The sequence below is a fragment of the Chlorocebus sabaeus genome, chromosome 21 (genome assembly GCF_047675955.1).
Source record: "Chlorocebus sabaeus isolate Y175 chromosome 21, mChlSab1.0.hap1, whole genome shotgun sequence".
In the NCBI taxonomy this organism is placed as follows: Eukaryota; Metazoa; Chordata; class Mammalia; order Primates; family Cercopithecidae; genus Chlorocebus; species Chlorocebus sabaeus.
The window spans coordinates 122,261,019-122,284,150 of NC_132924.1; the positions used below are offsets into that span (position 1 = coordinate 122,261,019).

The window sequence follows — 23,132 nt, forward strand, 5'->3', positions numbered from 1 at the left end:
ATATGGCTGTGCTTTCCAACAAAAATTCCGAACACATCGTCTTACATGTAGCATGAGGACTGAAAATACTTGAAATCAGGGTTGTCTTGGACTTTCCCAGGCACATGATTACCATTATTAACAGGCTACAGAGGGCTGGCCTGGGCCTGACTCCACACTCCACACTGTTGCTGTGGAAACTGTTCCCAGTTTCTAAAAAGCCAAATAACAGGCGAACTTTTGGAATAAAATCACTTGCCTTTTTGAACCATATTTCTTTTCTCCAACAACGTTACATGTTCTTTCCTCAGCAAAAAGTCTGACTTTTACACATTTTTGAATCCCTCAAAGCATTTAGCAGAGAGCTGGACATACAGAAGACAGCAGGGTCCCGTGGCTTTGCCTGGCGGAACCCGGTCTTGACCTTTTTTTTTTTTGAGACGGAGTCTCGCTCTGCCGCCCAGGCTGGAGTGCAGTGGCCGGATCTCAGCTCACTGCAAGCTCCGCCTCCCGGGTTCAGGCCATTCTCCTGACTCAGCCTCCCGGGTAGCTGGGACTACAGGCGCCCGCCGCCTCGCCCGGCTAGTTTTTTTTTTGTATTTTTTTTTAGTAGAGACGGGGTTTCACCCTTTTAGCCAGGATGGTCCCGATCTCCTGACCTCGTGATCCGCCCGTCTCGGCCTCCCAAAGTGCTGGGATTACAGGCTTGAGCCACCGCGCCCGGCCAACACTGGCTTCTTGACTTTTGAGTAACGGAGCTCTCCTGGTGCCCACACTCTGGCCGAGAGTGCCAAGCGGCGTTCTCCCTCCCGCCGCAGGGGGGCACTATGGAAAGCCTGCGCAGTGAGGAAGAGCGGCTGGAGCCTGTCTTGCGCCGGGGAGGTCGACGCTCCCAGAATGCACCTGGCATCAACACGGCAGCGGCGGTGGCGGCGGCGGCGGCGGCGGCTTCCAGCAGGCTACGGGGCGCTGTGCAGACAGGAACGCAGCCCGGGGCTCTGAGGCTTGGTCCAGGTGTTGAGGGGCGACTGGAGCCATGGCGGAGTCGGCGCCTGCTGGGGTAAGAGGCTCCGGCGCGCGGGCTCGAGGGCGCGTTGGGGATGGCGGAGTCCCCTGCCCGGGGCGGGGCTTCGCGGTTTGGACGCCGCCGGGGTCTTGGTTTCCCGGGGCTGCAACTGGCGCGGGTGAACGGGAACCCTCCTCCTCGCGACCCCAGTGCTCTGCCCTTTTTTCCCTCCGCTTCCTTCTGCAGCGGGGTCGGAGCCTTGGCGCCTTGCGCCCTTGCCTAGAAACTTCTCCGAAGGTTGTTTTAGGTTGGTGGATGTGTGACCCTGCCCACACATTTTCTCTTTCGTGCCAAAAGAGCCCGTTCCCAGGTTGGAGCGGAGACGCAGGATGGAAACGGTCTCCGTCGCTACGAGTGAGCTCTCCCGCTGCCCCGGAGACCTCAGGACTTGCCTGTCTGCGACCACCTCCTCCTTGGTCCTATGTGTTGCCGGTTTCTCCCGTGCTGCAGATTTCTGTCTTGGGGTTTCAGCCACAGGTTGAAGTCAGCCTGGGCTGCTTCTCCTTGGGGACAGGTGTTATCTACAGTGTAGTTGCTGCATTTTGTATTTTGTTTGTAGAGCTGTCCAAACTCTCTCCTTCACCGTCCCCCCGCCCGCCATCGACCATCCCCATTCTGGGAATGTCAAGATACGGAGCTTGGTGTGAGGAAAATCCTATTTGTGTGGAGTCACGAAACGAGTTCAGCCGTAACTTAGCTCTCAGCTATCCATTTGGGTGATTTTAGGCAACTGTGTTCGCCTCTCTGGGTCTCTTTCGTTTTCTTAACTGTAAATCGAGAGTGTAGGAGTAGTTGCTAGATAATCTCTAAGGCTCGAAGGTTCCTTCCAGTTCCGACATTCTCATACTATTCCAAAGTAGTGGTTAATTTAACAACACTGGAGGGTTTGCAGCGGAAAGGGCAGCTGGAATTGAATTGATTTTTAATGAAGTGTTCCTTGGTACAGAATCACTTTGAGAATCATGTTAGATCTTTGTGAGAATGGAGGGCTAAAGAGATTCTGTGGGAAAATTTGACCATGAGCAGGGTGCATTATATTTGATTCTTGTAGAAAGTGCGTTAAGAACTAAGAAGGGAGGGATTGGAAGACTTAGAGAACGCTGTATTTGCTTTCAAGGAAGTTAACAGTTGAATTGGGAAAACAAGACACAAATGTTTACATTATTAACCTCATCTGACTTCTGTAAGCTAGGCTGAGCCAGTCAAAGACTCGGCTTTTCCACAAGATCTAGTTAGTGTTTGAGTCCGACAAGAGGACTCTGCCACAGTTCTTCCTGCCAGGTCACTCCACAGTTACTTACATGTCATCAGTAGACCTTGTTAGGAAGAAGCCTTAAAGAAACCACAGGCCAGGCACAGTGGCTCACGCCTGTAATCCCAGCACTTCGGGAGGCCGAGGCGGGAGGATTACGAGGTCAGGAGTTCAAGACCAGCCTGGCCGATAGGGTGAAACCCCATCTGTACTAAAAATACAAAAATTAGCCGGGCGTGGTGGTGCGTGCCAGTGGACCCAGCTACTTGGGAGGCTGAGGCAGAAGAATCGCTTGAACTCGGGAGGCGTGGAGGTTGCAGTGAGCTGAGATCGTGCTACTGCACTGCAACCTGGGTGACAGAGCGAGACTCCGTCTCAAAAAAAAAAAAGGCCGGGCGCAGTGGCTCACGCCTGTAATCCCAGCACTTTGGGAGGCCGAGGCGGGTAGATCACGAGGTCAGGAGATCGAGACCATCCTGGCTCACACGGTGAAACCCCGTCTCCACTAAAAACACAAAAAATTAGCCGGGCGTGGTGGCGGGCGCCTGTAGTCCCAGGTACTCGGGAGGCTGAGGCACGAGAATGGCGTGAACCGGGGGAGCGGAGCTTGCAGTGAGCCGAGATCGTGCCACTGCATTCCAGCCTGGGTGACAGAGGGAAACTGTCTCCAAAAACAACAACAACAAAAAAAATCCACCATAGTCCCAAACTATGCCTTAAATAACATGAATTTGTCGTTGTAGAACTTATTCAAATTGTTTTTGAGCCTGTTTCTCTTCTCAGACATCTCTTCAGGTGAGGATTCTGTTTCTCTTGTTTGACAGACCAATTATAGGTGCCCTGATGAAACAACTAAAAATGCTGGAAAACCCCTGCACATAAATGCATTTGAAATGTATTTTAGTAAAGAATACTTGGAGCCCCAAAACTTAAGCGAAAGAGGGAAATGGAAAGTGATTAAGAGTTCTGAAGCCAACTTTGAGGGCATTGGCTGAACATTCATCTTTGGTGTTTATGATTCAAGGGACCTGCAAAATAGAACACAAATCTCAGAGCCTAAGATGGAAAGTCTGAGACGCTCCCTAACCCAGTTCCATGAAACAGAGACTTCAAAGGGCAACATTCTGTGTAAGGGTGAACTGAAAGTGAGGTCTGACCTTCAGATGATTGCAAAGAAAATTGTTAAACCTTGGCACTGAGATTACAGGCGTAAGCCACCATGCCCAGCCGTAGTTTCTTTTATCTTTTTTTCTTTTTCTTTTTTTTATTTGAGAGAGTCTTGCTCTCTCACTCTGGCTGGCGTGCAGTGGAGCAATCTCAGCTTCCTGAAACCTCTGCCTCCCAGGTTCTAAGCGATTTTCCTGCCTCAGCCTCCAGAGTAGCTGGGATTACGGCAGGCGTCACCATGCCTGGCTAATTTTGTATTTTTATAGAGATAGGGTTTCACCATGTTGGCCAGGCTCTCTGAACTCCTGACTTCAGGTGATCCACCTGCCTTAGCCTCCCAAAGTGCTGGGATTACAGGCATGAGCCACTGCACCCAGCCTAAGGCAGAGGGATTTCTTAAAAGCAACCAAAAAACAAACAAACAAACAAAAAAAACCAAAAAAAACCAACTACCTTGAAATGAAGTACAGCAAAATTAATGGGGGCCAGCTTCTCAACAGTAACCATGGAAGCCAGACAACAGGAAAATGATGTTGTCAGTAGGCTGAAAGAAAATAACTATAATGCCATAGTTTTATATGCGGCAAAAATATGTTTCAGAAACAAAGATATAATGAAGACATTTTCAGACAAATTAAAAATGACAATTTGCTACCAATACACTCTTAGTAAATTCTAAAATACATACCTCAGGTAAAATGAAAGTTATCCCAAATAGAAAGTCTGAAAATGTAAGAAGATGTGATGATGCATGGAAATGGTTAAATCTAAACAAATAGTGACTTAATAAAACAGTAACAGTTTATTGTTGTGTTAAAAACAATTAAAATACATGATGGCATTGGTGTAAATATGAGGAAGAGATGATCAGAATTAAACTGTTTAAAGGGCTTTGTTAAAGGGCCTTCTATGTATATTTCCCATAATTTCTAGGATACTTGCTAAACAACTAGAAATTGGTTGTATAATTTACGGATTAGAAAGGGGGATAATAGAATAAGAAAAAATTAAAAGAAGACAAGAAAATAGAGAAGAAAGATGGGATACACAGCACAAAAAAGATAAATAAAAACTGATGAACAATTACAATAAATGTAAATGAATGAAATGTTCAAGTTAAAAGGCATAGATTGTCAGGATGGGGGAAAAATCCAACTAGATGGTTTAAAAGAGATAACAACTGGCCGGGCACGGTGGCTCACGTCTGTAATCCCAGCACTTTGGGAGGCCAAGGTGGGTGGATCATGAGGTCAGGAGATTGAGACCATCCTGGTTAACACAGTGAAATCCCATCTCTACTAAAAATACAAAAAATTAGCCGGGCGTGGTGGTGGGTGCCTGTAGTCTCAGCTTCTTGGGAGACTGAGGCAGGAGAATGGCATGAACCCAGGAGGCGGAGGTTGCTGAGGCAGGAGAATCACTTGAACCTGGGAGGTGAAGGTTGCAGTGAGCTGAGATTGCGCCACTGCACTCCAGCCTGGGCGACAGTGCGAGACTCGGTCTCAAAAAAAAAAACATTAGCTGGGCATGGTGACTCGCGCCTGTAATCCCAGCTACTGAGGAGGCTGAGGCAGGAGAATCGCTTGAACCTGGGAGGCGAAGGTTGCAGTGAGCTGAGATCTCACCACTGTACTCCAGCCTGGGTGACAGAGTGAGACTGTGTCTCAAAAAAAACAAACAAACAAACAAACAAAAAAAAACTAAAAGATAAGGATATAGAAATAAATATAAAAGGACTTGAAAAAATATGCCAAGCAAATACTAGTCAAAAGAAAGTTGGCTGGGCGTGGTGGCTCACGCCTGTAATCCCAGCACTTTGGGAGGCAGAGGTGGGCGGATCACCTGTGGTCAGGAGTTTGAGAGCAGCCTGACCAGCATGGAGAAACCTCGTCTCTACTAAAAATACAAAAAAATTAGCCAGGCATGGCCTGTAATCCCAGCTCCTGGGGAGGCTGAAGCAGGAGAATCGCTTGAACCCGGGAAGCAGAGGTTGCGGTGAGCCGAGATCTTGCCATTGCACTCCAGCCTGGGCAACAAGAGCGAAACTGTCTCAAAAAAAAAAAAGAAAGTTGACTTAAATATATTTAGTATCTCTAGAGATAGAAGGCTACTTAGTATCTCTAGAGATAGAAGGCTACTACTACTTTTGTAATGGTAAAAGACTCAATTTACCAGCTAGATACAAAATTTCTAAACCTGTATGCACCTAATTACATAGCCTAAAAATATATAAAATGAAACTGACAGAACTACAAGAAAGATTCACTGTTATGATAGGAGATTTTAATACAACCTTAGTATTTTATCAAATAGAAAAGAATTATAAAGGTGTAGTGCATCCAGTAGCACTTTCCAAGATGATAGAAATGTTCTGTTCTGCACTGTTTAATACAGTAGCCACTAGTCACATGTGGCTTTTGAGCACTTGAAATGTTAGCTAGTATGATTGAGGAACTGAGTTTTAAATTTTATTTATTAATTTAATTAAATTTTTTTTTGAGACAGACTCTCACTCTGTCACCCAGGCAGGAGTAGAGTGGTGCAATCTTGGCTCACTGCAATCTCTGCCTCCCAGGTTCAAGTGATTCTTCTGCCTCAGCCTCCCGAGTAGCTGGGATTACAGTTATGTGCCACCACACCCGGCTAATTTTTGTATTTTTAGTAGAGACAGGGTTTCATCATACTGGCCAGGCTGGTCTCGAACTCCTGACCTCAAGTCATCTGGCTGTTTTGGCTTCCCAAAGGGTTGGACTTACAGTCATGAGCCACTGTGCCCAGCTAATTTTATTTAATTTTAACCAGCCACGTGTGACTAGTGGCTATTATATTGGAAGCACAGGTACAGAAATGATTATTTTTATTTTTACCTTTTTTCTGAGACAGAGCCTCACTCTATTTCCCAGGCTGGAGTGCGGTGGTGTGATCTCGGCTCACTGCAAGCTCCACCTCCCGGGTTCACGCCATTCTCCTGCCTCAGCCTCCCGAGTAGCTGGGACTACAGGCGCCCACCACCACGCCTGGCTAATTTTTTTGTATTTTTAGGAGAAATGGGGTTTCACCATGTTAGCCAGGATGGTCTCTATCTCCTGGCCTCGTGATCCGCCCACCTCGGCCTCCCAAGAGGCTGGAATTACAGGTGTGAGCCACTGTGCCTGGCCAGAAATGATTATTTTTTTATCCATATATCTATCAGTATGTAATATCAAAGTGTAGAGACAAAACAAAAGAGAGGAGGCAAAAATAAAAACCTATTGGGAATGAAAATGTGTGCATTCCATGTCTGTTGGTTGATGCTGGTGTGTCAACTGAGATTGCAGGTGAGACCATGGAACAGAATACTTCATGCACCCTCTTCATGTGGCTTGGGATTTCTCAAGGGATTCTAGCACCCGGCTGCCTGTGATTTGCCCCAGTAGACAGAGAGTGGAGCAGAGACAAATATCCATGTGCCACCCTCCTTTAGTTGCAGATTCATGTGTAAAGTAGATGATGTCTTAAGCCACTAAATTTGGGAATTATTTTTCATACAGGAGTTGATGATTGGAATAGATACCTAGGGAATGTGTTAAAACATTGAAAGATATTAAAAATGGAGCCTCAAAAGATTGGGCATGGTGGCCCATTCCTATAATCCTAGCACTTTGGGAGGCTGAGGCGGGTGGATCATTTGAGGTCAGGAGCTCGAGACTAGCCTGGGCAACATGGTGAAACCCTGTCTCTACTAAAAATACAGAAAAATTAACCAGGCGTGGTGGCGCACACCTGTAATCCCAGCTACTTGGGAGGCTGAGGCAGGAGAATTACTTGAACCTGAGATGGAGGTTGCAGTAAGCTGAGATCATGCCACTGCACTCCAGCCTGCAGCCTGGGTGACAGAGCGAGAGACTTCATCTCAGGAAAAAAAAAAAAAAAAAGGATTTGCATACTATGTTTATAAATTGAAATTCATTGGCCGGGTGCAGTGGCTCACGCCTGTAATCCCAGCACTTTGGGAGGCTGAGTTGGGCAGATCACGAGGTCAGCAGATCGAGACCATCCTGGCTAACACGGTGAAACCCCATCTCTACTAAAAATACAAAAAATTAGCCAGGCGTGGTGGCGGGCACCTGTAGTCCCAGCTACTCGGGAGGCTGAGGCAGGAGAGTGGCATGAACCTGGGAGGCGGAGCTTGCAGTGAGCCGAGATAGCGCCACTGCTCTCCAGCCTGGGCGACAGCGAGATTCCATCTCAAAAAAAAAAAAAAAAAAAGACTGATTATAAAGGGATATGAGGGAACTTTCTTGGATGATGGAAATATTTATATAATATTCTCCTGCTTTGACATTCTAATAGGCTACAATCCCTAGCCCTTGGCAGCCACTGATCTGATTTCTGTCCTTATAGTTTGCTTTTTTCCAAACATGTAAATGAAACACAAATGTAGCCTTTTGTGTCTGAATTCTTTTTTTTTTTTTTTTTTTTTGAGTTTTGCTCTTGTTGCCCAGGCTGGAGTGCAATGGTGCGATCTCGACTCAGCGTAACCTCCACCTCCCAGGTTCAAGTGATTCTCCTGCCTCAGCCTCCCGAGTAGCTGGGACTACAGGCATGTGCCAGCCTGCCTGGGTCATTTTGTATTTTTAGTAGACATAGGGTTTCTCCATGTTGGTCAGGCTGGTCTCAAACTTCCAACCTCAGGTGATCCGGCCGCTTTGACCTCCCAAAGTGTTGGGATTATAGGTGTGAGCCACGGTGCCCAGCCCTTTTTTTTTTTTTAGGTGGTCTCACTCTGCCACTCAGGCTGCAGTGCAATAGTGCAATCATGGTTCACTGCAACCTTGAACTCCAGGGCTCAAGTGATCCTCCCATCCTCAGCCTCCCAAGTAGCTGGGAGTACAGGCACATGCCACCACGCCTGGTCATTTTAAAAAATTTGTGGAGGTGGGGTCTCACTTTGTTGCCCAGGCTGATCTCGAACTCCTGGGCTCAAGTGATCTACCTTAGCCTCCCAAAGTGTTGGGATTGTAGGTATGAGCCACCATGCCTGACCTGTGTCTGATTCCTATCACTTAGCATGTTGTAACACATGTCAGTGATTTTGGTTCCTTTTTATTACATAGTAGTAGACTTAGTAGTCGAAGTGGTAGTCTACTACTAAGTAGCAGGCTTAGTAGTCTACTAAGCTATATAGGAAAAATACACTAAATATCTAATACGGTATATAATGAAGTGCCTTATATAGTGTATTTGTTTCCTAGGGCTGGTATAACAAACTGGGAAGCTTAAATAACAGAAATGTATTGTCTCACAGTTCTGGAGGTTAGGAGTCTGAAATCAAGATGTTTGCAGGGTTGGTTCCTTATGAGGTTTGTGTTTCTCTCCTGGCTTCTGGTGGTCCCATGTGTTTTCTTGGTTTGTGGCAGCATAACTCCCGTCTCTGCCTTAATCTTGACATGGCCCATTATGTATTGGTGTAACAGAATACATGAAGTTAGGTAATTCATGAAGAAAAGAGGTTTAGTTGGCTCATAATTCTGGTGGCTGGAAAGTTCAAGACTGGGCAGCTGGGCCTCAAGCTGCTTAAACTCGTGGTAGAAAGTGGAAGGGCAGCCGGTGTGTGCAGAGATCACATGGTGACAGAGGAGGCAAGGGAGAGACCGAAGAAGTCAGACTGTTCAACAACCCACTCTGGTGGGAACGAATCCATCCCTGCCAATGACAACTCACCCCTGTGGGAGCGCATTAATTTATTTATGAGGGATATGCCCTCATGATCCAAACACCTCCCACGAGACTTCACCTCCCAACACTGCCACATTGGGAATACAATTTCAGCATGGGTTTTGGTGAGGACAAACCATAGTAGACATCTTCTCCCTGTGTGTGTGTCTCTCTGTGTCTAAAGGTCCTCTGTTTTAGGGACATCAGTCATTGGATTAAGGCCCATCCTAATGACCTCATTTTAACCTGATTACCCTTGGAAATACCTTATTTCCAAGTAAGATCACATCCTGAGGTGCTGAGGATTAGGGCTTTACTGTCTTATTTTGAGGAGACACAGTTCAACCCATGACATTGGATGGATCACAATTTTTTCATCCATTCACTGGTTCGTGAACATGTGAATTGTTCCCATCATGTTAGATAATTCAAAACAGAAGACAAGAAGAAACTTAGTTTAATCATTCTTTTCAACCTTTTACTATGTGGAAGAGGAGGGGGCGTATTCCTTTGCAAAGATTCTCACCTATGTACCTGTCTGGAAAACATGCTACTAAGCACAGAATGCTGGGCCACAGAAAGAGGAGACTCATAGACTTAAAGTAGAGGCAAAACAAACATGATGGCAGGTATATATCTAGTTTAATATTTTGTTTTGTTTCACTTGTATTTGTTTTTACATTGAACTTTTCTTTTAATCTTTTGCGGGAGGATGTATTTAAGCTTTTGTCTTATGTGTTCCATGATGAATTAACTGACTTGAGTAACTAGAGTAGGTCATGGCCAAACTTAAGTGTTCAGTTCTGCACCAGTCAGTTTCCTTTTGTCCCGTGTTCTCTGGACCACGACCCCTGGCCCCAGCAGTTCTTTCCGAGATATTTCCTCTCAGTGTCTTGGTCTTGGTGGCCTCACTGTGGTTTGGAAAGCAGCCGTGAAAGAACATGAAGTTTGCAGAGGGAGTTAGGACTGAAGCGAGCGTGCAGGGAGACAGTAGGGGGACAGCTTGGGGAAGACTTCCCGAATGTTGATTTCAGTAATTTTAGCTTCTACGGCAGCGATTTTCCTACTGTCAGAGACAGCTCATTAAAGTGAAAATTATAAGGAAAATGTCAGTAGACTTAGTCACATCATTTCAGTAAATATTTTTTAAGGATTTATTCACCATCCCAGCTGCTAGAGTGCAAAGATGAATGGATTAGATCTCGTAGGTCCTGCTAAGGAATTTTGTCTTTCTTGTGGGGAGCCATTGAAAGTTTTCAAACAGGGGTGACATGATCAACTATGAAGTCTGGCAGGGATGTAGAGGCAAGATAAGATGTAAATGACATCTTTTATCATATAGTCCAAAATGTTAAATAAAAGGTTTAAAATGAACACCGATACAGGAGTCTCAGAAAATATGCTAAGCGTAAAACATAGGTAACAAAACATGCACACTGTAATTTCACTTTTGTTGAAAAAAATAAAAGATGAAAAAAAGCCTACAGGAAATACACCAAAATTCAAACAGCTTCCTTTCCTCCCTTTCTCTCTCCCTCCCTTCTTTCCTTCCTGTTTTGAGACAGGGTCTCACTCTGTTACTCAGGCTGGAGTGCAGTGGCACGATCTTGGCTCACTGTAGCCTCAACCTCCTGAGCTCAAGCCATCCTCCCACCTCAGTGCCCCAAGTACCTGGGACTACAGGCATGCATCACCATGCCCGGCTAATTTTTTTTTTTTTTTTTTAGACGGAGTCTTGCTCTGTTTCCCAGGCTGGAGTGCAGTGGCACGATGTCAGCTCACTGCAAGCTGCAAGCTCTGCCTCCTGGGTTCATGCCATTCTCATGCCTCAGCCTCCCGAGTAGCTGGGACTATAGGCGCCTGCCACCACGCCCGGCTAATTTTTTGTATTTTTAGTAGAGACAAGGTTTCACCTTGTTAGTCGGGATGATCTTGATCTCCTGACCTTGTGATCTGCCTGCCTCGGCCTCCCAAAGTGCTGGGATTACAGTCGTGAGCCACCGTGCCCGGCCTGCTCCCGGCCCATGCCCGGCTAATTTTTTGAACTTTTTCTTAGAGACAGGGTTTGCCTTGTTGGCCAGGCTGGTGTCAAACTCCTGAGCTAAAGTGATTCAGCTGCCTTGGCCTCCCAAAGTGTTGGGATTACAGTTGTGAGCCACTGCAGCCAGCCCTAACAGCTTATTTCTGTGTGAGAATATTTTGTGTAATATTTTCTTTCTATTCTTCAGCATTTCCCAACATTATTAATGCAATATCTACATATAATTTTTAGTATCAATAAAAGACATGCCTTTTTTTTTTTTTTTTTTTGAGACGGAGTCTCGCTCTATCATCCAGGCTGGAGTGCAGTGGCGCGATCTCGGTGCACTGCAAACTCTGCCTCCCGGGCTCTTGCCATTCTCCTGCCTCAGTCTCCTGAGTAGCTGGGACTACAGGTGCCCGCCACAACGCCCAGCTAATTTTTTTGTGTTTTTAGTAGAGATGGGGTTTCACCATGTTAGCGAGGATGATCTCCATCTGCTGACCTCGTGATCCACCTGCCTCAGCCTCCCAAAGTGCTGGGATTACAGGCGAGAGCCACCACGCCCGGCCCAGATGTGCTTTTTTTTTTTTTTTTTTTTTAATTAAAAGAAACTAGGTAACTCTAAGCACTGATAGACTTGAACATTGCTTTCTTTACTTGATGTTTGGAAGTGACATTTTCTGACTCTGTGTCTTTGATCTTTCAGCACAGGAGAAAACGACGCTCCACACCTTTAACTTCTTCCACACTTCCTTCACAAGCAACAGAGAAAAGCTCCTATTTTCAGACCACCGAGATCTCACTCTGGACGGTGGTGGCTGCTATTCAGGCTGTGGAGAAGAAGATGGAGTCCCAGGCTGCCCGGCTACAGAGCCTGGAGGGACGCACGGGGACAGCTGAGAAGAAGCTGGCTGACTGTGAGAAGATGGCCGTGGAGTTTGGGAACCAGTTGGAGGGCAAGTGGGCTGTGCTGGGGACCCTGCTGCAGGAGTACGGGCTGCTGCAGAGGCGGCTGGAGAACGTGGAGAACCTGCTGCGCAACAGGAACTTCTGGATCCTGCGGCTGCCCCCGGGCAGCAAGGGGGAGTCCCCCAAGGTAGTCTCATTGAGGATTAAAAGTTAGAAGAGAAGGGGGAGCCAGCCCTTTAATATGTAAGCACCTCAGTTGCTGGCTTTTCTGTCATAGCTGTGAGTAGAGGCACTCATGGTGTGCCATTGGTGATTCCAGGTGTCCAGGTCACTGGAGAATGATGGCGTCTGTTTCACCGAGCAGGAATGGGAGAATCTGGAGGACTGGCAGAAGGAGCTCTACAGAAATGTGATGGAGAGTAACTATGAGACACTGGTCTCTCTGAGTGAGTAGCAGTTTTCTCCCTAGAATTCTGTCTCAGACATACTACAATTCCTGGCCGGTAGCTTGTAATTCAGACTACACCTGTGGCTCTTGTGGCTGTGGGTCCTCTGTTGGCTTGCACGGGTGGAGAAATGCAAGTCTCTAGGTCCTCCCATTTACAGAGACTTTTGGAAAGCTCTTGGCGTTGTGCCCTTTGTGTTTCTTTTCTGTGGTCACATGGTCTGTTCTTTTTTTTTTTTTTTTTTTTTTTTTTTTTGAGACGGAGTCTCGCTGTCTCCCAGGCTGGAGTGCAGTGGCCGGATCTCAGCTCACTGCAAGCTCCGCCTCCCGGGTCCACGCCATTTTCCTGACTCAGCCTCCAGAGTAGCTGGGACTACAGGCGCCCGCCATCTCGCCCGGCTATTTTTTTGTATTTTTTAGTAGAGACGGGGTTTCACCGGGTTAGCCAGGATGGTCTCGATCTCCTGACCTCGTGATCCACCCGTCTCGGCCTCCCAAAGTGCTGGGATTACAGGCTTGAGCCACCGTGCCCGGCCGGTCTGTTCTTGATAGTATTTTCTAATAAATAAAATGTCATATACCCTACAGTGTGATATGGCTAGGGTTCCTCATGTTGTTTTTTGATTTGTTTTTTTTTATCTTTTTTTTTTTTTTTTTTTTTTTTGAGATAGAGTCTAGCTCTGTTGCCCAGGCTGGAGTGCAGTGGCGTGATCTTGGCTCACTGCCTCCCGGGTTCAAGTGATTCTCCTGCTTCAGCCTCCCAAGTAGCTGAGATTACAGGTGCCCACCACCATGCCCAGTTAATTTTTGTATTTTTAGTAGAAACAGGGTTTTACCGTGTTGGCCAGGCTGCTCTTGAACTCCTGACCTCATGATCTGCCCGCCTTGGCCCTGCAAAGTGCTGGTATTACAGGTGTAAGCCACTGTGCCAGGCCTGTTTTATCCTTTTTTTTTTTTTTTTTTTTTGAGACACTGTCACCTAGGCTGGAGTGCAGTGGTATGGTGTCGGTTTACTGCAGCCTTGACAGCTTGGGCTCAAATGATTCTCCCACCTCAGTTTTCCAAGTAGCTGGGATTACAGGCACATGCCACTGCACCTGGCTAATTTTTAAATTTTATTTAGAGACGTGGGTCTTACTATATTGCCCAGGTTGGTCTTGAACTCTTGGGCTTAAGTGATCCACCTGCATCGGCCTCCCAAAGGGATTACAGGCGTGAGCCTCCGCACGTGGCCTCCCATGCTGTTTTTAATATTTAAGACTATTTGAGATGGGTATGGTAGCTCACATCTGTAATCCCAACACTGGGAAGCCAAGGTGGGAGGATAGCTTGAGGCTAGGAGTTTGAAACCAGCCTGGGCAACATAGTGAAATCTCCTTCGCTTAAAAGAAAAGAAAAAAGATGATTTGACAACCCTATGTTACCTTGGATGAGACAAGCAGCACAGGCTGACCAAAAGCATTTTCTTGGTGTTTGGCCAGAATTATAGCTGGTCATTGTGGTCTCAATGATTTTTGCTTGTTGATTAGAAGTGCTACTTAATAGGTATAAGTCTTTATATGCAAAATGTTACCTATTACATAATAAATGCGTTTTGTTTGGTAGACAAAGTCTTTTAAAACCTAGGTACATGGAGGAGTGTCAAGTGCCTGGAGCAGAGTAAGAGATAAAGAAAATAGAAAATGGGCCAGAAAAGTGACCTTGTAAGCTTGGTTGGGTCACATGCTCTCACTGGGACTGTTTCCTTTTCTGTCCCAGTGTCCATCTTACCTTGCAGTGCCTTAGCAAGGATGAAATTAGATCCCCCAAAAGGAAGCATTGGCAAGACTTAAACTGCACACACATGGAGAGGCAGAGGTGGGTGGTGGTGCCATCAGGGGCAGTGGTGGCTCTGTAACCTGCCTGCCTGCCTGAGCCACAGGCCCTCTAATGGAGGAGCACTGGAGGTAGCAGCTAGCCAAGTCAGTTGTTAGGATTGGCCAGAATTTTATGATTGTCCCAAACTGCTAGGGGAAACTGACATGAGCAGTAGCCTTTGAATCTGTTGAAGCTTTAGTATTTTCTCCCTGCCATTGGTCACTTTGGTCATTGGCAGCTGATCAGTGTGCAGTGAGCTTTTGCTCTCTCCTGGACTCACACCGTGCTGTTTCCCCACCCAGAGGTCCTTGGCCAGACAGAGGGAGAAGCGGAGTTGGGTACAGAGATGCTGGGTGACTTGGAAGAGGAAGGTCCTGCTGGTGCCCACCCAGGTGAGTGGCTCTGGAATATTCTGTTCCCTTCCATAGCCCTCTGCAGCCTAGAGTGAGCTTTCCCATGGCTGACCTGCCAGGTGCTGACTTGGTAAATTCATCTGGCTTTGCTTGTTCTGGACTCCTTTATGATTGTTGTTAGTTCAGCTGTTACATGTGCCTCAACTCCTACCATCCTGTGGGGTCTTTAAGACTAACGGCCACATCAATCACTCTTCTTCATGCTCTACAGAATAGCGTACCATACTAGGCAGTAGTCAAAACCTGCTGGAGATTGAGTGTGGGCATGTCAGAGCTTCAGGAGGGAAGGCAGTGCAGGAAAAGCACTTGTCACTAGGTAATTTGGGAGGTTATGGAGGAAGAACAGAGCTGGACATGAATTTTTAAGCTGTAGGTTTAGTTTGTCTTTAATCCTTCAGATGTGTTATTTTAACACTCTTAATTTAGTATAGTTGTTACAGTGTATTCTGTCATTTTTCCCAGAGATTAAATATAAATTTGTAGACAAGCTTGGAGAACTATAGTTTACAGTATTTTATAAGAGTAGTACATTGATATTTCCAATCAACATTGGAAAAACTATACATGAATAGTTTTATACAAGTCTTGGAACCTAGCCAGTGTCATCCTCCTCCATGTTGTCCTAATTCACTTATTCCTGGGGTGCTTCTGAAATTGACAGATGTTTGTTTGGTCCTGAAGAAACCAAAGGTACTAGAATGTGATCTTTTTTGTTGGTCTTCTTCCACTTTGCAGCAGGTGGGGTCATGATCAAACAGGAGCTACAGTATACACAGGAAGGCCCTGCGGATCTTCCTGGAGAGTTCTCATGCATTGCTGAAGAGCAGGCTTTCCTGAGCCCGGAGCAGACTGAGCTCTGGGGTGGTCAGGGCAGTTCTGTCCTCCTGGAAACAGGTCCTGGGGACTCGACTCTACAGGAGCCTGTTGGTGGTAGAGATCCTAGCAGCAGCAGAACTGTGGGCTGCCCGAAGCAGAAATCTCATAGGCAGGTACAGCTGGGCCAGGAATGTGGGCAGGGCCTGACGCTGAAAAAGGACACTTCCCGCCCCTACGAATGTTCTGAGTGTGAGATCACCTTCCGCTATAAGCAGCAGCTGGCCACACATCTGAGCAGCCACTCTGGGTGGGAGTCTTGTACACCTGAGGAGCCAGAGGAGAGCCGTAGGCCCAGGCCACGGCTGAAACCACAGACCAAAAAGGCCAAGCGACATCAGTGTGATGTGTGCCTGAGGAGCTTCAGCTGCAAGGTGAGCCTGGTGACCCATCAGCGCTGCCACCTGCAGGAGGGGCCCAGTGCCAGCCAACATGTCCAGGAGAGGTTCTCACCCAACAGCCTGGTTGCCCTGCCTGGCCACATCCCTTGGAGGAAAAGCCGGAGTTCCCTCATCTGTGGTTACTGTGGCAAGAGCTTCAGTCACCCATCTGACTTGGTGCGGCACCAGCGCATCCACACGGGCGAGCGGCCCTACAGCTGCACCGAGTGTGAGAAGAGCTTTGTCCAGAAGCAGCACCTCCTGCAGCACCAGAAGATCCACCAACGGGAACGGGGCGGGCTGACCCTGGAGCCCGGAAGGCCCAATGGCCTGCTTTAAGGGTGCAGCCCCTCGCCCGTCTGGGGGGCGGAGGGGGGTGGCATTGGTTCCCCCAAAGAGACACTGCAGTCAGGGACGGAGTTCTTCCTGAGGGCAGTTGTTTCTGATTTGCCTTCCCTTGTCCCAGTACCAAGCCAAGCCCAAAGGCTATCCTGAAAACCCCGTGGAAGAAGAGTCCAGGCCAGGTCTTTACCCTGCTGCCAAGTTTGCTGTTTCTTGGCACCTTCAGGTCTCTGGTTTTCTCATTCATGCCAATGCTTGTGGGCTGGGGTTGGCGTTCTGACCCCACAGGGACTGGTGGCTGGTTCCAGGGCTCGTCCTGGCATTTCATGTCTTCCCACGGGGTTGAGTTGGGCCATAGGGGTGAGCAGCTGCCTGGAAGAGTTCTGGGAAGTGTAACCCTCCATTTTTTCTTGTTTTGTAATCTCTTTGTTTAATAACAAGTAGAAGAAATAATTTAAATGAACTGCTTAACCCTACTCTGAAGAACCTTTTTTGGAATTAGATTTTAGTTAATTTTTTAAAGAATACAGCCCAATGCTTTTTTTTTACATTTTAAGAGTTGTAGAAGTTGTTCCTCACTTGGGGACTGGACCTGCCCTCTAGGAGGGAATTGTTAATGGGGCTCTTTTAGCCCACTGACGCTTACTTAGGCCAGAGAGCAGGGGACACAGTGCTAGGTTCCCTGGTGTGGTGCTTGGTGCTCTCAAATTGTCTGAAAAGGACCAAGAGGAAAAGAGTCGGAGGGGTAGACCCTGCAGCCCCTGTTGAGAAGAAAGATTCCAGTGAAGTTGCTGATGGTATGGCTGTGGTCTGGGACTTATGGTGTCTCAGCATACCCCTATCCTCTTCCCACCTCCTCCTGGCTGTGTTCTGCAGCCTCCCAGAGTAGAAAACTACTTTGTTACTTAAGGTTGTTCACCTTGTACTAGTGGTTATTTGAGTTTGTTCCTATTACACAAATCCTTACTTGAGGTGGTTCAGATTACAGTTTCCAAATGCATTCTGAGCTTGCCTATTCCAGAGAGGGTAGAGAAAAAGCACACAGATGCTTGTCTTAGGAGTGTTGAATGTGTGCCCCACTGCTGTCTGGGGGGATGGGAGTGGGCTCTGGGGTCATATGTGAACATCCCCTTGGATGATTTGCAGTTGCCTAGAATAAAACTTGCTACTAGCAAAACAAAACAAAAAAAAGTTCATACTGGATGTTTTTCTCCATCTATCAAGAACGCTCTCCTGGGGCCAAGGTGGAGGAGAGGCACCTGACCTGGAGTGATGACAGGGAAGGACTGATGGTACAGCCTGACCTGCACTTTCACTTAAACCTAGGACAGAAAACAACATGTGGCATGGGTGAGAATATTCAGGGGACCTGGAGACAGTCTGGGTGATGGCTATTGGGAGGTAAAAAGAGTAGGTGAAATGTGGGTACCCCAGGGAGTGCCAGGCAGCTGTTACGAGCATTGGCTTAGATATATGCCTAGCCATCTGGATCCATCTTAAACACAATGCTGAGGGGAAAAGATAAGAAATTGAGATCTATAATATAACACCATTTATATAAATTAAAAATGCATGCACACAATACATTTTGTAAGAACACTTAGGACCAACGGGGACACGTTAAAGACATTACAGTTTGCCATGGGGAGAGTGAACAAATAGAAGGAAACTTGGGTTGCTATAAGGCAGAGGTCCCCAACCTTTTTGGCACCAGGACTGGTTTCAGAGAAGACAGTTTTTCCACAGACAGTGGTGGGAGATGGGATGGTTTTGGAATGAAACCGTTCCACCTCAGATCATCAGGCATTAGATTCTCATAAGGAGCGCACAACCTAGATCCCTCTCATGCGCAGTTCACAATAGGGTTCATTGTATGAGAATTTAATGCAGCCACTGATCTGACAGGAGGCAGAGCTCACTTGCTGTGTGGTCTGGTTCCTAACAGGCCATGGACCAGTATTGATCCACAACCCAGGGGTTGGGGCCCACTGCTATAAGGTATAGGATTGTCTTGTTGTCTTGTTACAGAAACTGAACGTGGAGGGAATCCTTGTAGGGCTGGCACCGTGCGAGGTGGGTAGTAGCTTCGTCAGGAAAACCTTTGGAGTTTCTTTCCTGAGTTTCTTTCCTAAGTTTCTTCTGCAGTCTTTTCTTACCCTCAAGCCTTTGCCTTATAGATACCCTCTCTGTCCTTAGTTACTCTTACTTCCCAATTGTTGAGCATTCTAATGTGACCAGCCTTAGGCCTTGCATTGTGGGGAAAAGTGAAGCACAGAATATGGTCCTACTTCTCCAATAAAGTTAAGTTTTCCTTGAGGCTGGGAAATAATTGTATCAAGCAATTGGACTCCTGCTGACACTTGTTGAATACTTGTGTGCTAGGCACTATTTATTTCCATGAAAACAAGTCCTCATAGTTTTGGGTGGTGAGTATGATTTTACCTAATTTTCCATATGAGATGTGGGAGGCGGCCTGAGAAGTGAAGTAAGATGGCAGAGGTGATGGAAACTCAGACCATCTTGCTTCAGAGCTGCACACTTGGCTGTGGGGTGGTATTGCTTCTGTAGTTAAGAACTCTGTCAAAGCTGGATTCTATGTCCTGAAGTGTGGGCTCTCAGCTTGCAGCAGCAGCAGCAGCAGCATCCTCTAGGAGTGTGAAATGGTGCAGACTCAGGCTCCACCTAGGCCGCCGAATCAGAATCTGCATCTCAACAGGCTCTCCAGGTGGTTCTGTGCATGCAGAGGCACTGTCTTATGGGATAGGAAGGACTTGCCTCTTCTTGCCTGCTTCTGCCATCCTTCATTGGAAGCCTGTTCTGCCAGGTGCTGAGGAGAAAACAGGAAATGGACTGTCAGAAGGACAGGGATGATGAAATTAGAAAGATTGAAGTCAACAGGGAAGAATTAAATGCCAAATGTTAGTGACTCATCTATCCTGCCTTTTCTACCCTTCTTGTTCCCAAAGTTAAGGTCCTAGTCATCATTCACCTGAGCTTTTCAGTAACCAGTAGGTCTTCTGCTCTTAGTCACATCCGTTTTGATTCCAGAGTTAATGTCCTTGCACACAACTGGATGTAGACTTTCCTCAAAACCTTGCAATGGCTTTCAGCAGCTACTGATAATGAGCAGTCTTTTTAGTATAGAACTCAAGACTGACAACCTGTGTCACCCTGCATTTTTTTCTCTTTTCACTCTATGCTGCTGCCACATTGGGCTTCCTGTCATTCATTCATTCATTCATTCATTTATTTTTAAAATTTTTTGAGACAGGGTCTCTGTTGCCCAGGCTGAGTGTACCATCACAGCTCACTGCAGCCTTGACCTCTTGGGCTCAATGGATCCTTCCATCACAGCCTCCCGAGTAGTAGGGACTACAGGTGTGCACCAACCACACCCAGCTGATTTTTGTACCTTTTGTAGAGACAAGGTCCCACTATATTGCCCAGGCTGGTATCGAACTCCTAGGCTCAAGCGATCCTCCTGCCTCAGCCTCCCAAAGTGCTGGGATTACAGCTGTGAACCACCACGTCTGGCCTCCTGTCTTACTGAATAAGCCGTGCTCTTTCCCTCTCTGCAGTGTCGTCCTCTGAACCAAACACTATTTTTCACTGTTCTGGTTTATAAGCCCCTTCTGTGAAAGCTTCCCTCATCCATTTCTTTCATTGACCAAATACATATTGAGCCCCTGTTATCTAGGCACTGTTTTAAATACACATCAATGAACAAAATGAAGATCTTTGCCCTTATTGAGTTTATGTTTTTCAAAATCAGTTTTCTTCCTTTACTGCACCTTTGCACAGCCCTTTCCTAGGTGAGGACAGTATTCCGTTCTGCCTTAGAGTTTTGTTCACTCACAAATATCTGAGTATCCTCCCTGTGCAGAATTCTACAGAGGGGTACAAGGATAAATCTTGCTCTTGGACTTACAGGCTGCTAAGGGGATATAAGAGAATAGTAATGTCTTCAGATAAGTGAGGGTAAAAGGCTGTAAGCATTCAGAGAACAATCTTTAGATATGAGACATTGGGTAGACTTTGCCATAGGTGGTATTTGAACTGGCCTTTTAAGGATGGCAGGAAGGACATTCTAAATGGAGGTGACCTGACCAAGTGAGGAGACATTACGGGGCATGTACAGAAGAGGAGTTCATCCAATTTGGGGAGGGTGGAGTGTGAGAAGGAGAGTAGTGGGTGTTACAGTTGGGTCAGGCTTCAAGGAGTCTGGATTTTATTCAGTTGGTAATGGGGAGCTGAAGCATTTTGAGCAAAAGAGTGACACGATTCTAGCTGTGATTTGGGAATACTAATAGAATTAGCCGGGCGCGGTGGCTCATGCCTGTAATCCCAGCACTTTGGGAGGCCGAGACGGGTGGATCACAAGGTCTGGATATCGAGACCACCCTGGCTAACACGGTGAAACCCCATCTCTACTAAAAATACAAAAATTAGCCGGGCACGGTGGCGGGCGCCTGTAATCCCAGCTACATGGGAGGCTGAGGCAGGAGAATGGCGTGAACCTGGGAGGTGGAGCTTGCAGTGAGTGGAGATCGCACGATTGCACTGCAGCCTGGGCGACAGAGCGAGACTCTGTCTCAAAAAAAAAAAAAAAAAAGAATTATACTGTGCTTTTTGGGGGTTGGGGTGGGGTGTGGGATATGCTAGGTTTCGAGTGAGACCAAGGAAGAGTCAGTGAGGACTTACCTGATTGGGTGCAGCTGCAAGGGAAGGGAGCAATAGGTAAGACCAAGACACAGTCACAGGATGTGATGCTGTGGGGAAGAAGGGACCATGTCTTTTTTTTTTTTTTTTTTGAGACGGAGTCCTGTTCTGTTGCCCAGGCTGGAGTGCAGTGGCGCGATCTCAGCTCACTGCAAGGTCCACCTCCTGGGTTCAGGCCATTCTCCTGCCTCAGCCTCCCGAGTAGCTGGGACTACAGGTGCCCGCCACCACGCCCGGCTAATTTTTTGTATTTTTAGTAAAGATAGGGTTTCACCGCGTTAGCCAGGGTGGTCTCCATCTCCTGACCTCATGATCCACCCACCTCGGCCTCCCAAAGTGCTGGGATTACAGGCAGGCATGAGCCACCGCGCCCGGCCCCAGGAGGGACCATGTCTTAATCCTGTCAGCCTCCACAGCTTTCAGCACAGGTGCTTGGCACATAGGTGCTCAGCAAATGTTTGCTGAATGAGAAAGTATAATGGATGTTCACAGAATAGGGAGCTTGGTGTTGTCTGAAATAGGAAAGGCTTCTATGGAAGAAGGGAGACTTGGTTGTACTTCTGGTCTCCCTCTACTAATGCTTCCGTTCCTAACATCTTTATAATTCTGTGTGGGTCCACCTCCTAATCTAAATTATATTCCAGGTTTGGACGATGAGGGAGCCACAGCAATTCTGTCTCTGACCTGCCCCTATCTCTTGGCTGAGGATGTTCTGGTGGGGACAGTGGCACTTGAGTCTGCTGACCTCTTGAGTGACCGTAGGTGCTACTTTGATGGCCCTCAAACTGTGACAACCCCACCTTCTGGAGGTGGAGTCACCCTTGTTACTCCACGGACTGGGCCTCCACTGGATGTTGTTAGTCCACCCAGAGATAATCAGGTCCTGGAAATCTGATCCCCAAAAAAGCAAACTCACAAGAGACAGATTAAAGATGAATGTAGGCTGAGCATGGTGGCTCACGCCTGTAATCTTCAGCACTTTTGGAGGCTGAGGTGGGTGGATTGCCTGAGGTCAGGAGTTTGAGACCAGCCTGGCCAACAACATGGTGAAACCCCGTCTCTACTAAAAATACAAAAAATTAGCCTGGCATGGTGGCGGGCACTGTAATCCCAGCTACTCGGGAGGCTGAGGCAGAAGAATCACTTGAACCCGGGAGGCGGAGGTCGCAGTGAACCAAGATCATGTCATTGCACTCCAGCTTGGGCAACGAGCGAAACTCCATCTAAAACCAAAACAAAAACAAAAACAAAAAAAACCATGTAATTTTAATTTATATCAGAGCTGACTTGACACGCTGGCTCGTCTGCTCAGAAACCACATTATGGTGCAAAGTGTTCATTTATTAAATATATTTATAGAATCTGAGCATGGGAATGAGAGGTAGCTGTGGGACCCTGATAAACAGTGTCGAGGTTTTCAAACTGGTCACCAGACCAATAGAACCAGCATTGCTTGGGAACTAGTTAGAATTGCAAATTCGCATCACTTTCATCCCCTCCTGCTTCAGACCTAGACATGCTGAGGTTTGTGCCTAGCATTCTGTGTTTTTAACAAGCACCCTCAGTGAACATGATGCACGCTCAAGTTTGAGTACCACTGACTTAAACTTTTTTTCTAAAAAAACGAAGACTAGGTGTCAAACATTATAGCACTCTTTTCTTAACAGAGATTAAATTCTAGCGTTTTTGTCTCCAGCCCATTTTCCTGACCCTTTTTTTTGATACGGGGTTTTGCTCTTGTTGCTCAGGTTGGAGTACAATAGCGCGATCTCGACTCACTGCAACCTCTGCCTCCCCGGGTTCAAGCGATGATCCTGCCTCAGCTTCCAGAGTAGCTCACCACCACACCCAGTTAATTTTTTGTAGTTTTAGTAGAGATGGGGTTTCATCATGTTGGCCAGGCCGGTCTCAAACTCCTGACCTCAGGTGATCCATCGCCTCAGCCTCCCAGACTGCTGGGATTACAGGCGTGAGCCACGGCTCCTGGCCCATTTTCCTGACCCTTTCTGT

At 47.0% G+C, this 23,132-nt stretch overlaps 1 protein-coding gene across 3 annotated transcripts; it reads left to right on the forward strand.

Annotated features, from left to right (window-relative positions):
- The first annotated feature begins 244 nt into the window (after positions 1 to 244).
- LOC103227189 (zinc finger protein 212) lies at positions 245 to 17,112 on the forward strand. Of its 3 annotated transcripts, none has more exons than XM_007983359.3 (5): positions 245 to 1,039; positions 11,896 to 12,280; positions 12,413 to 12,539; positions 14,698 to 14,787; positions 15,544 to 17,112. In XM_007983359.3, the coding sequence occupies exons 1-5, from the start codon at positions 807 to 809 to the stop codon at positions 16,398 to 16,400; spliced, it is 1,692 nt and encodes a 563-aa protein (XP_007981550.3). In that variant the 5' UTR covers positions 245 to 806; the 3' UTR covers positions 16,401 to 17,112. The 3 variants fall into 3 exon arrangements, with proteins under 3 accessions (XP_007981550.3, XP_007981551.3, XP_007981552.3); XM_007983360.3 differs by having other exon boundaries at positions 15,547 to 17,112; XM_007983361.3 differs by having other exon boundaries at positions 874 to 1,039; positions 11,891 to 12,280.
- Positions 17,113 to 23,132: the final 6,020 nt, after the last annotated feature.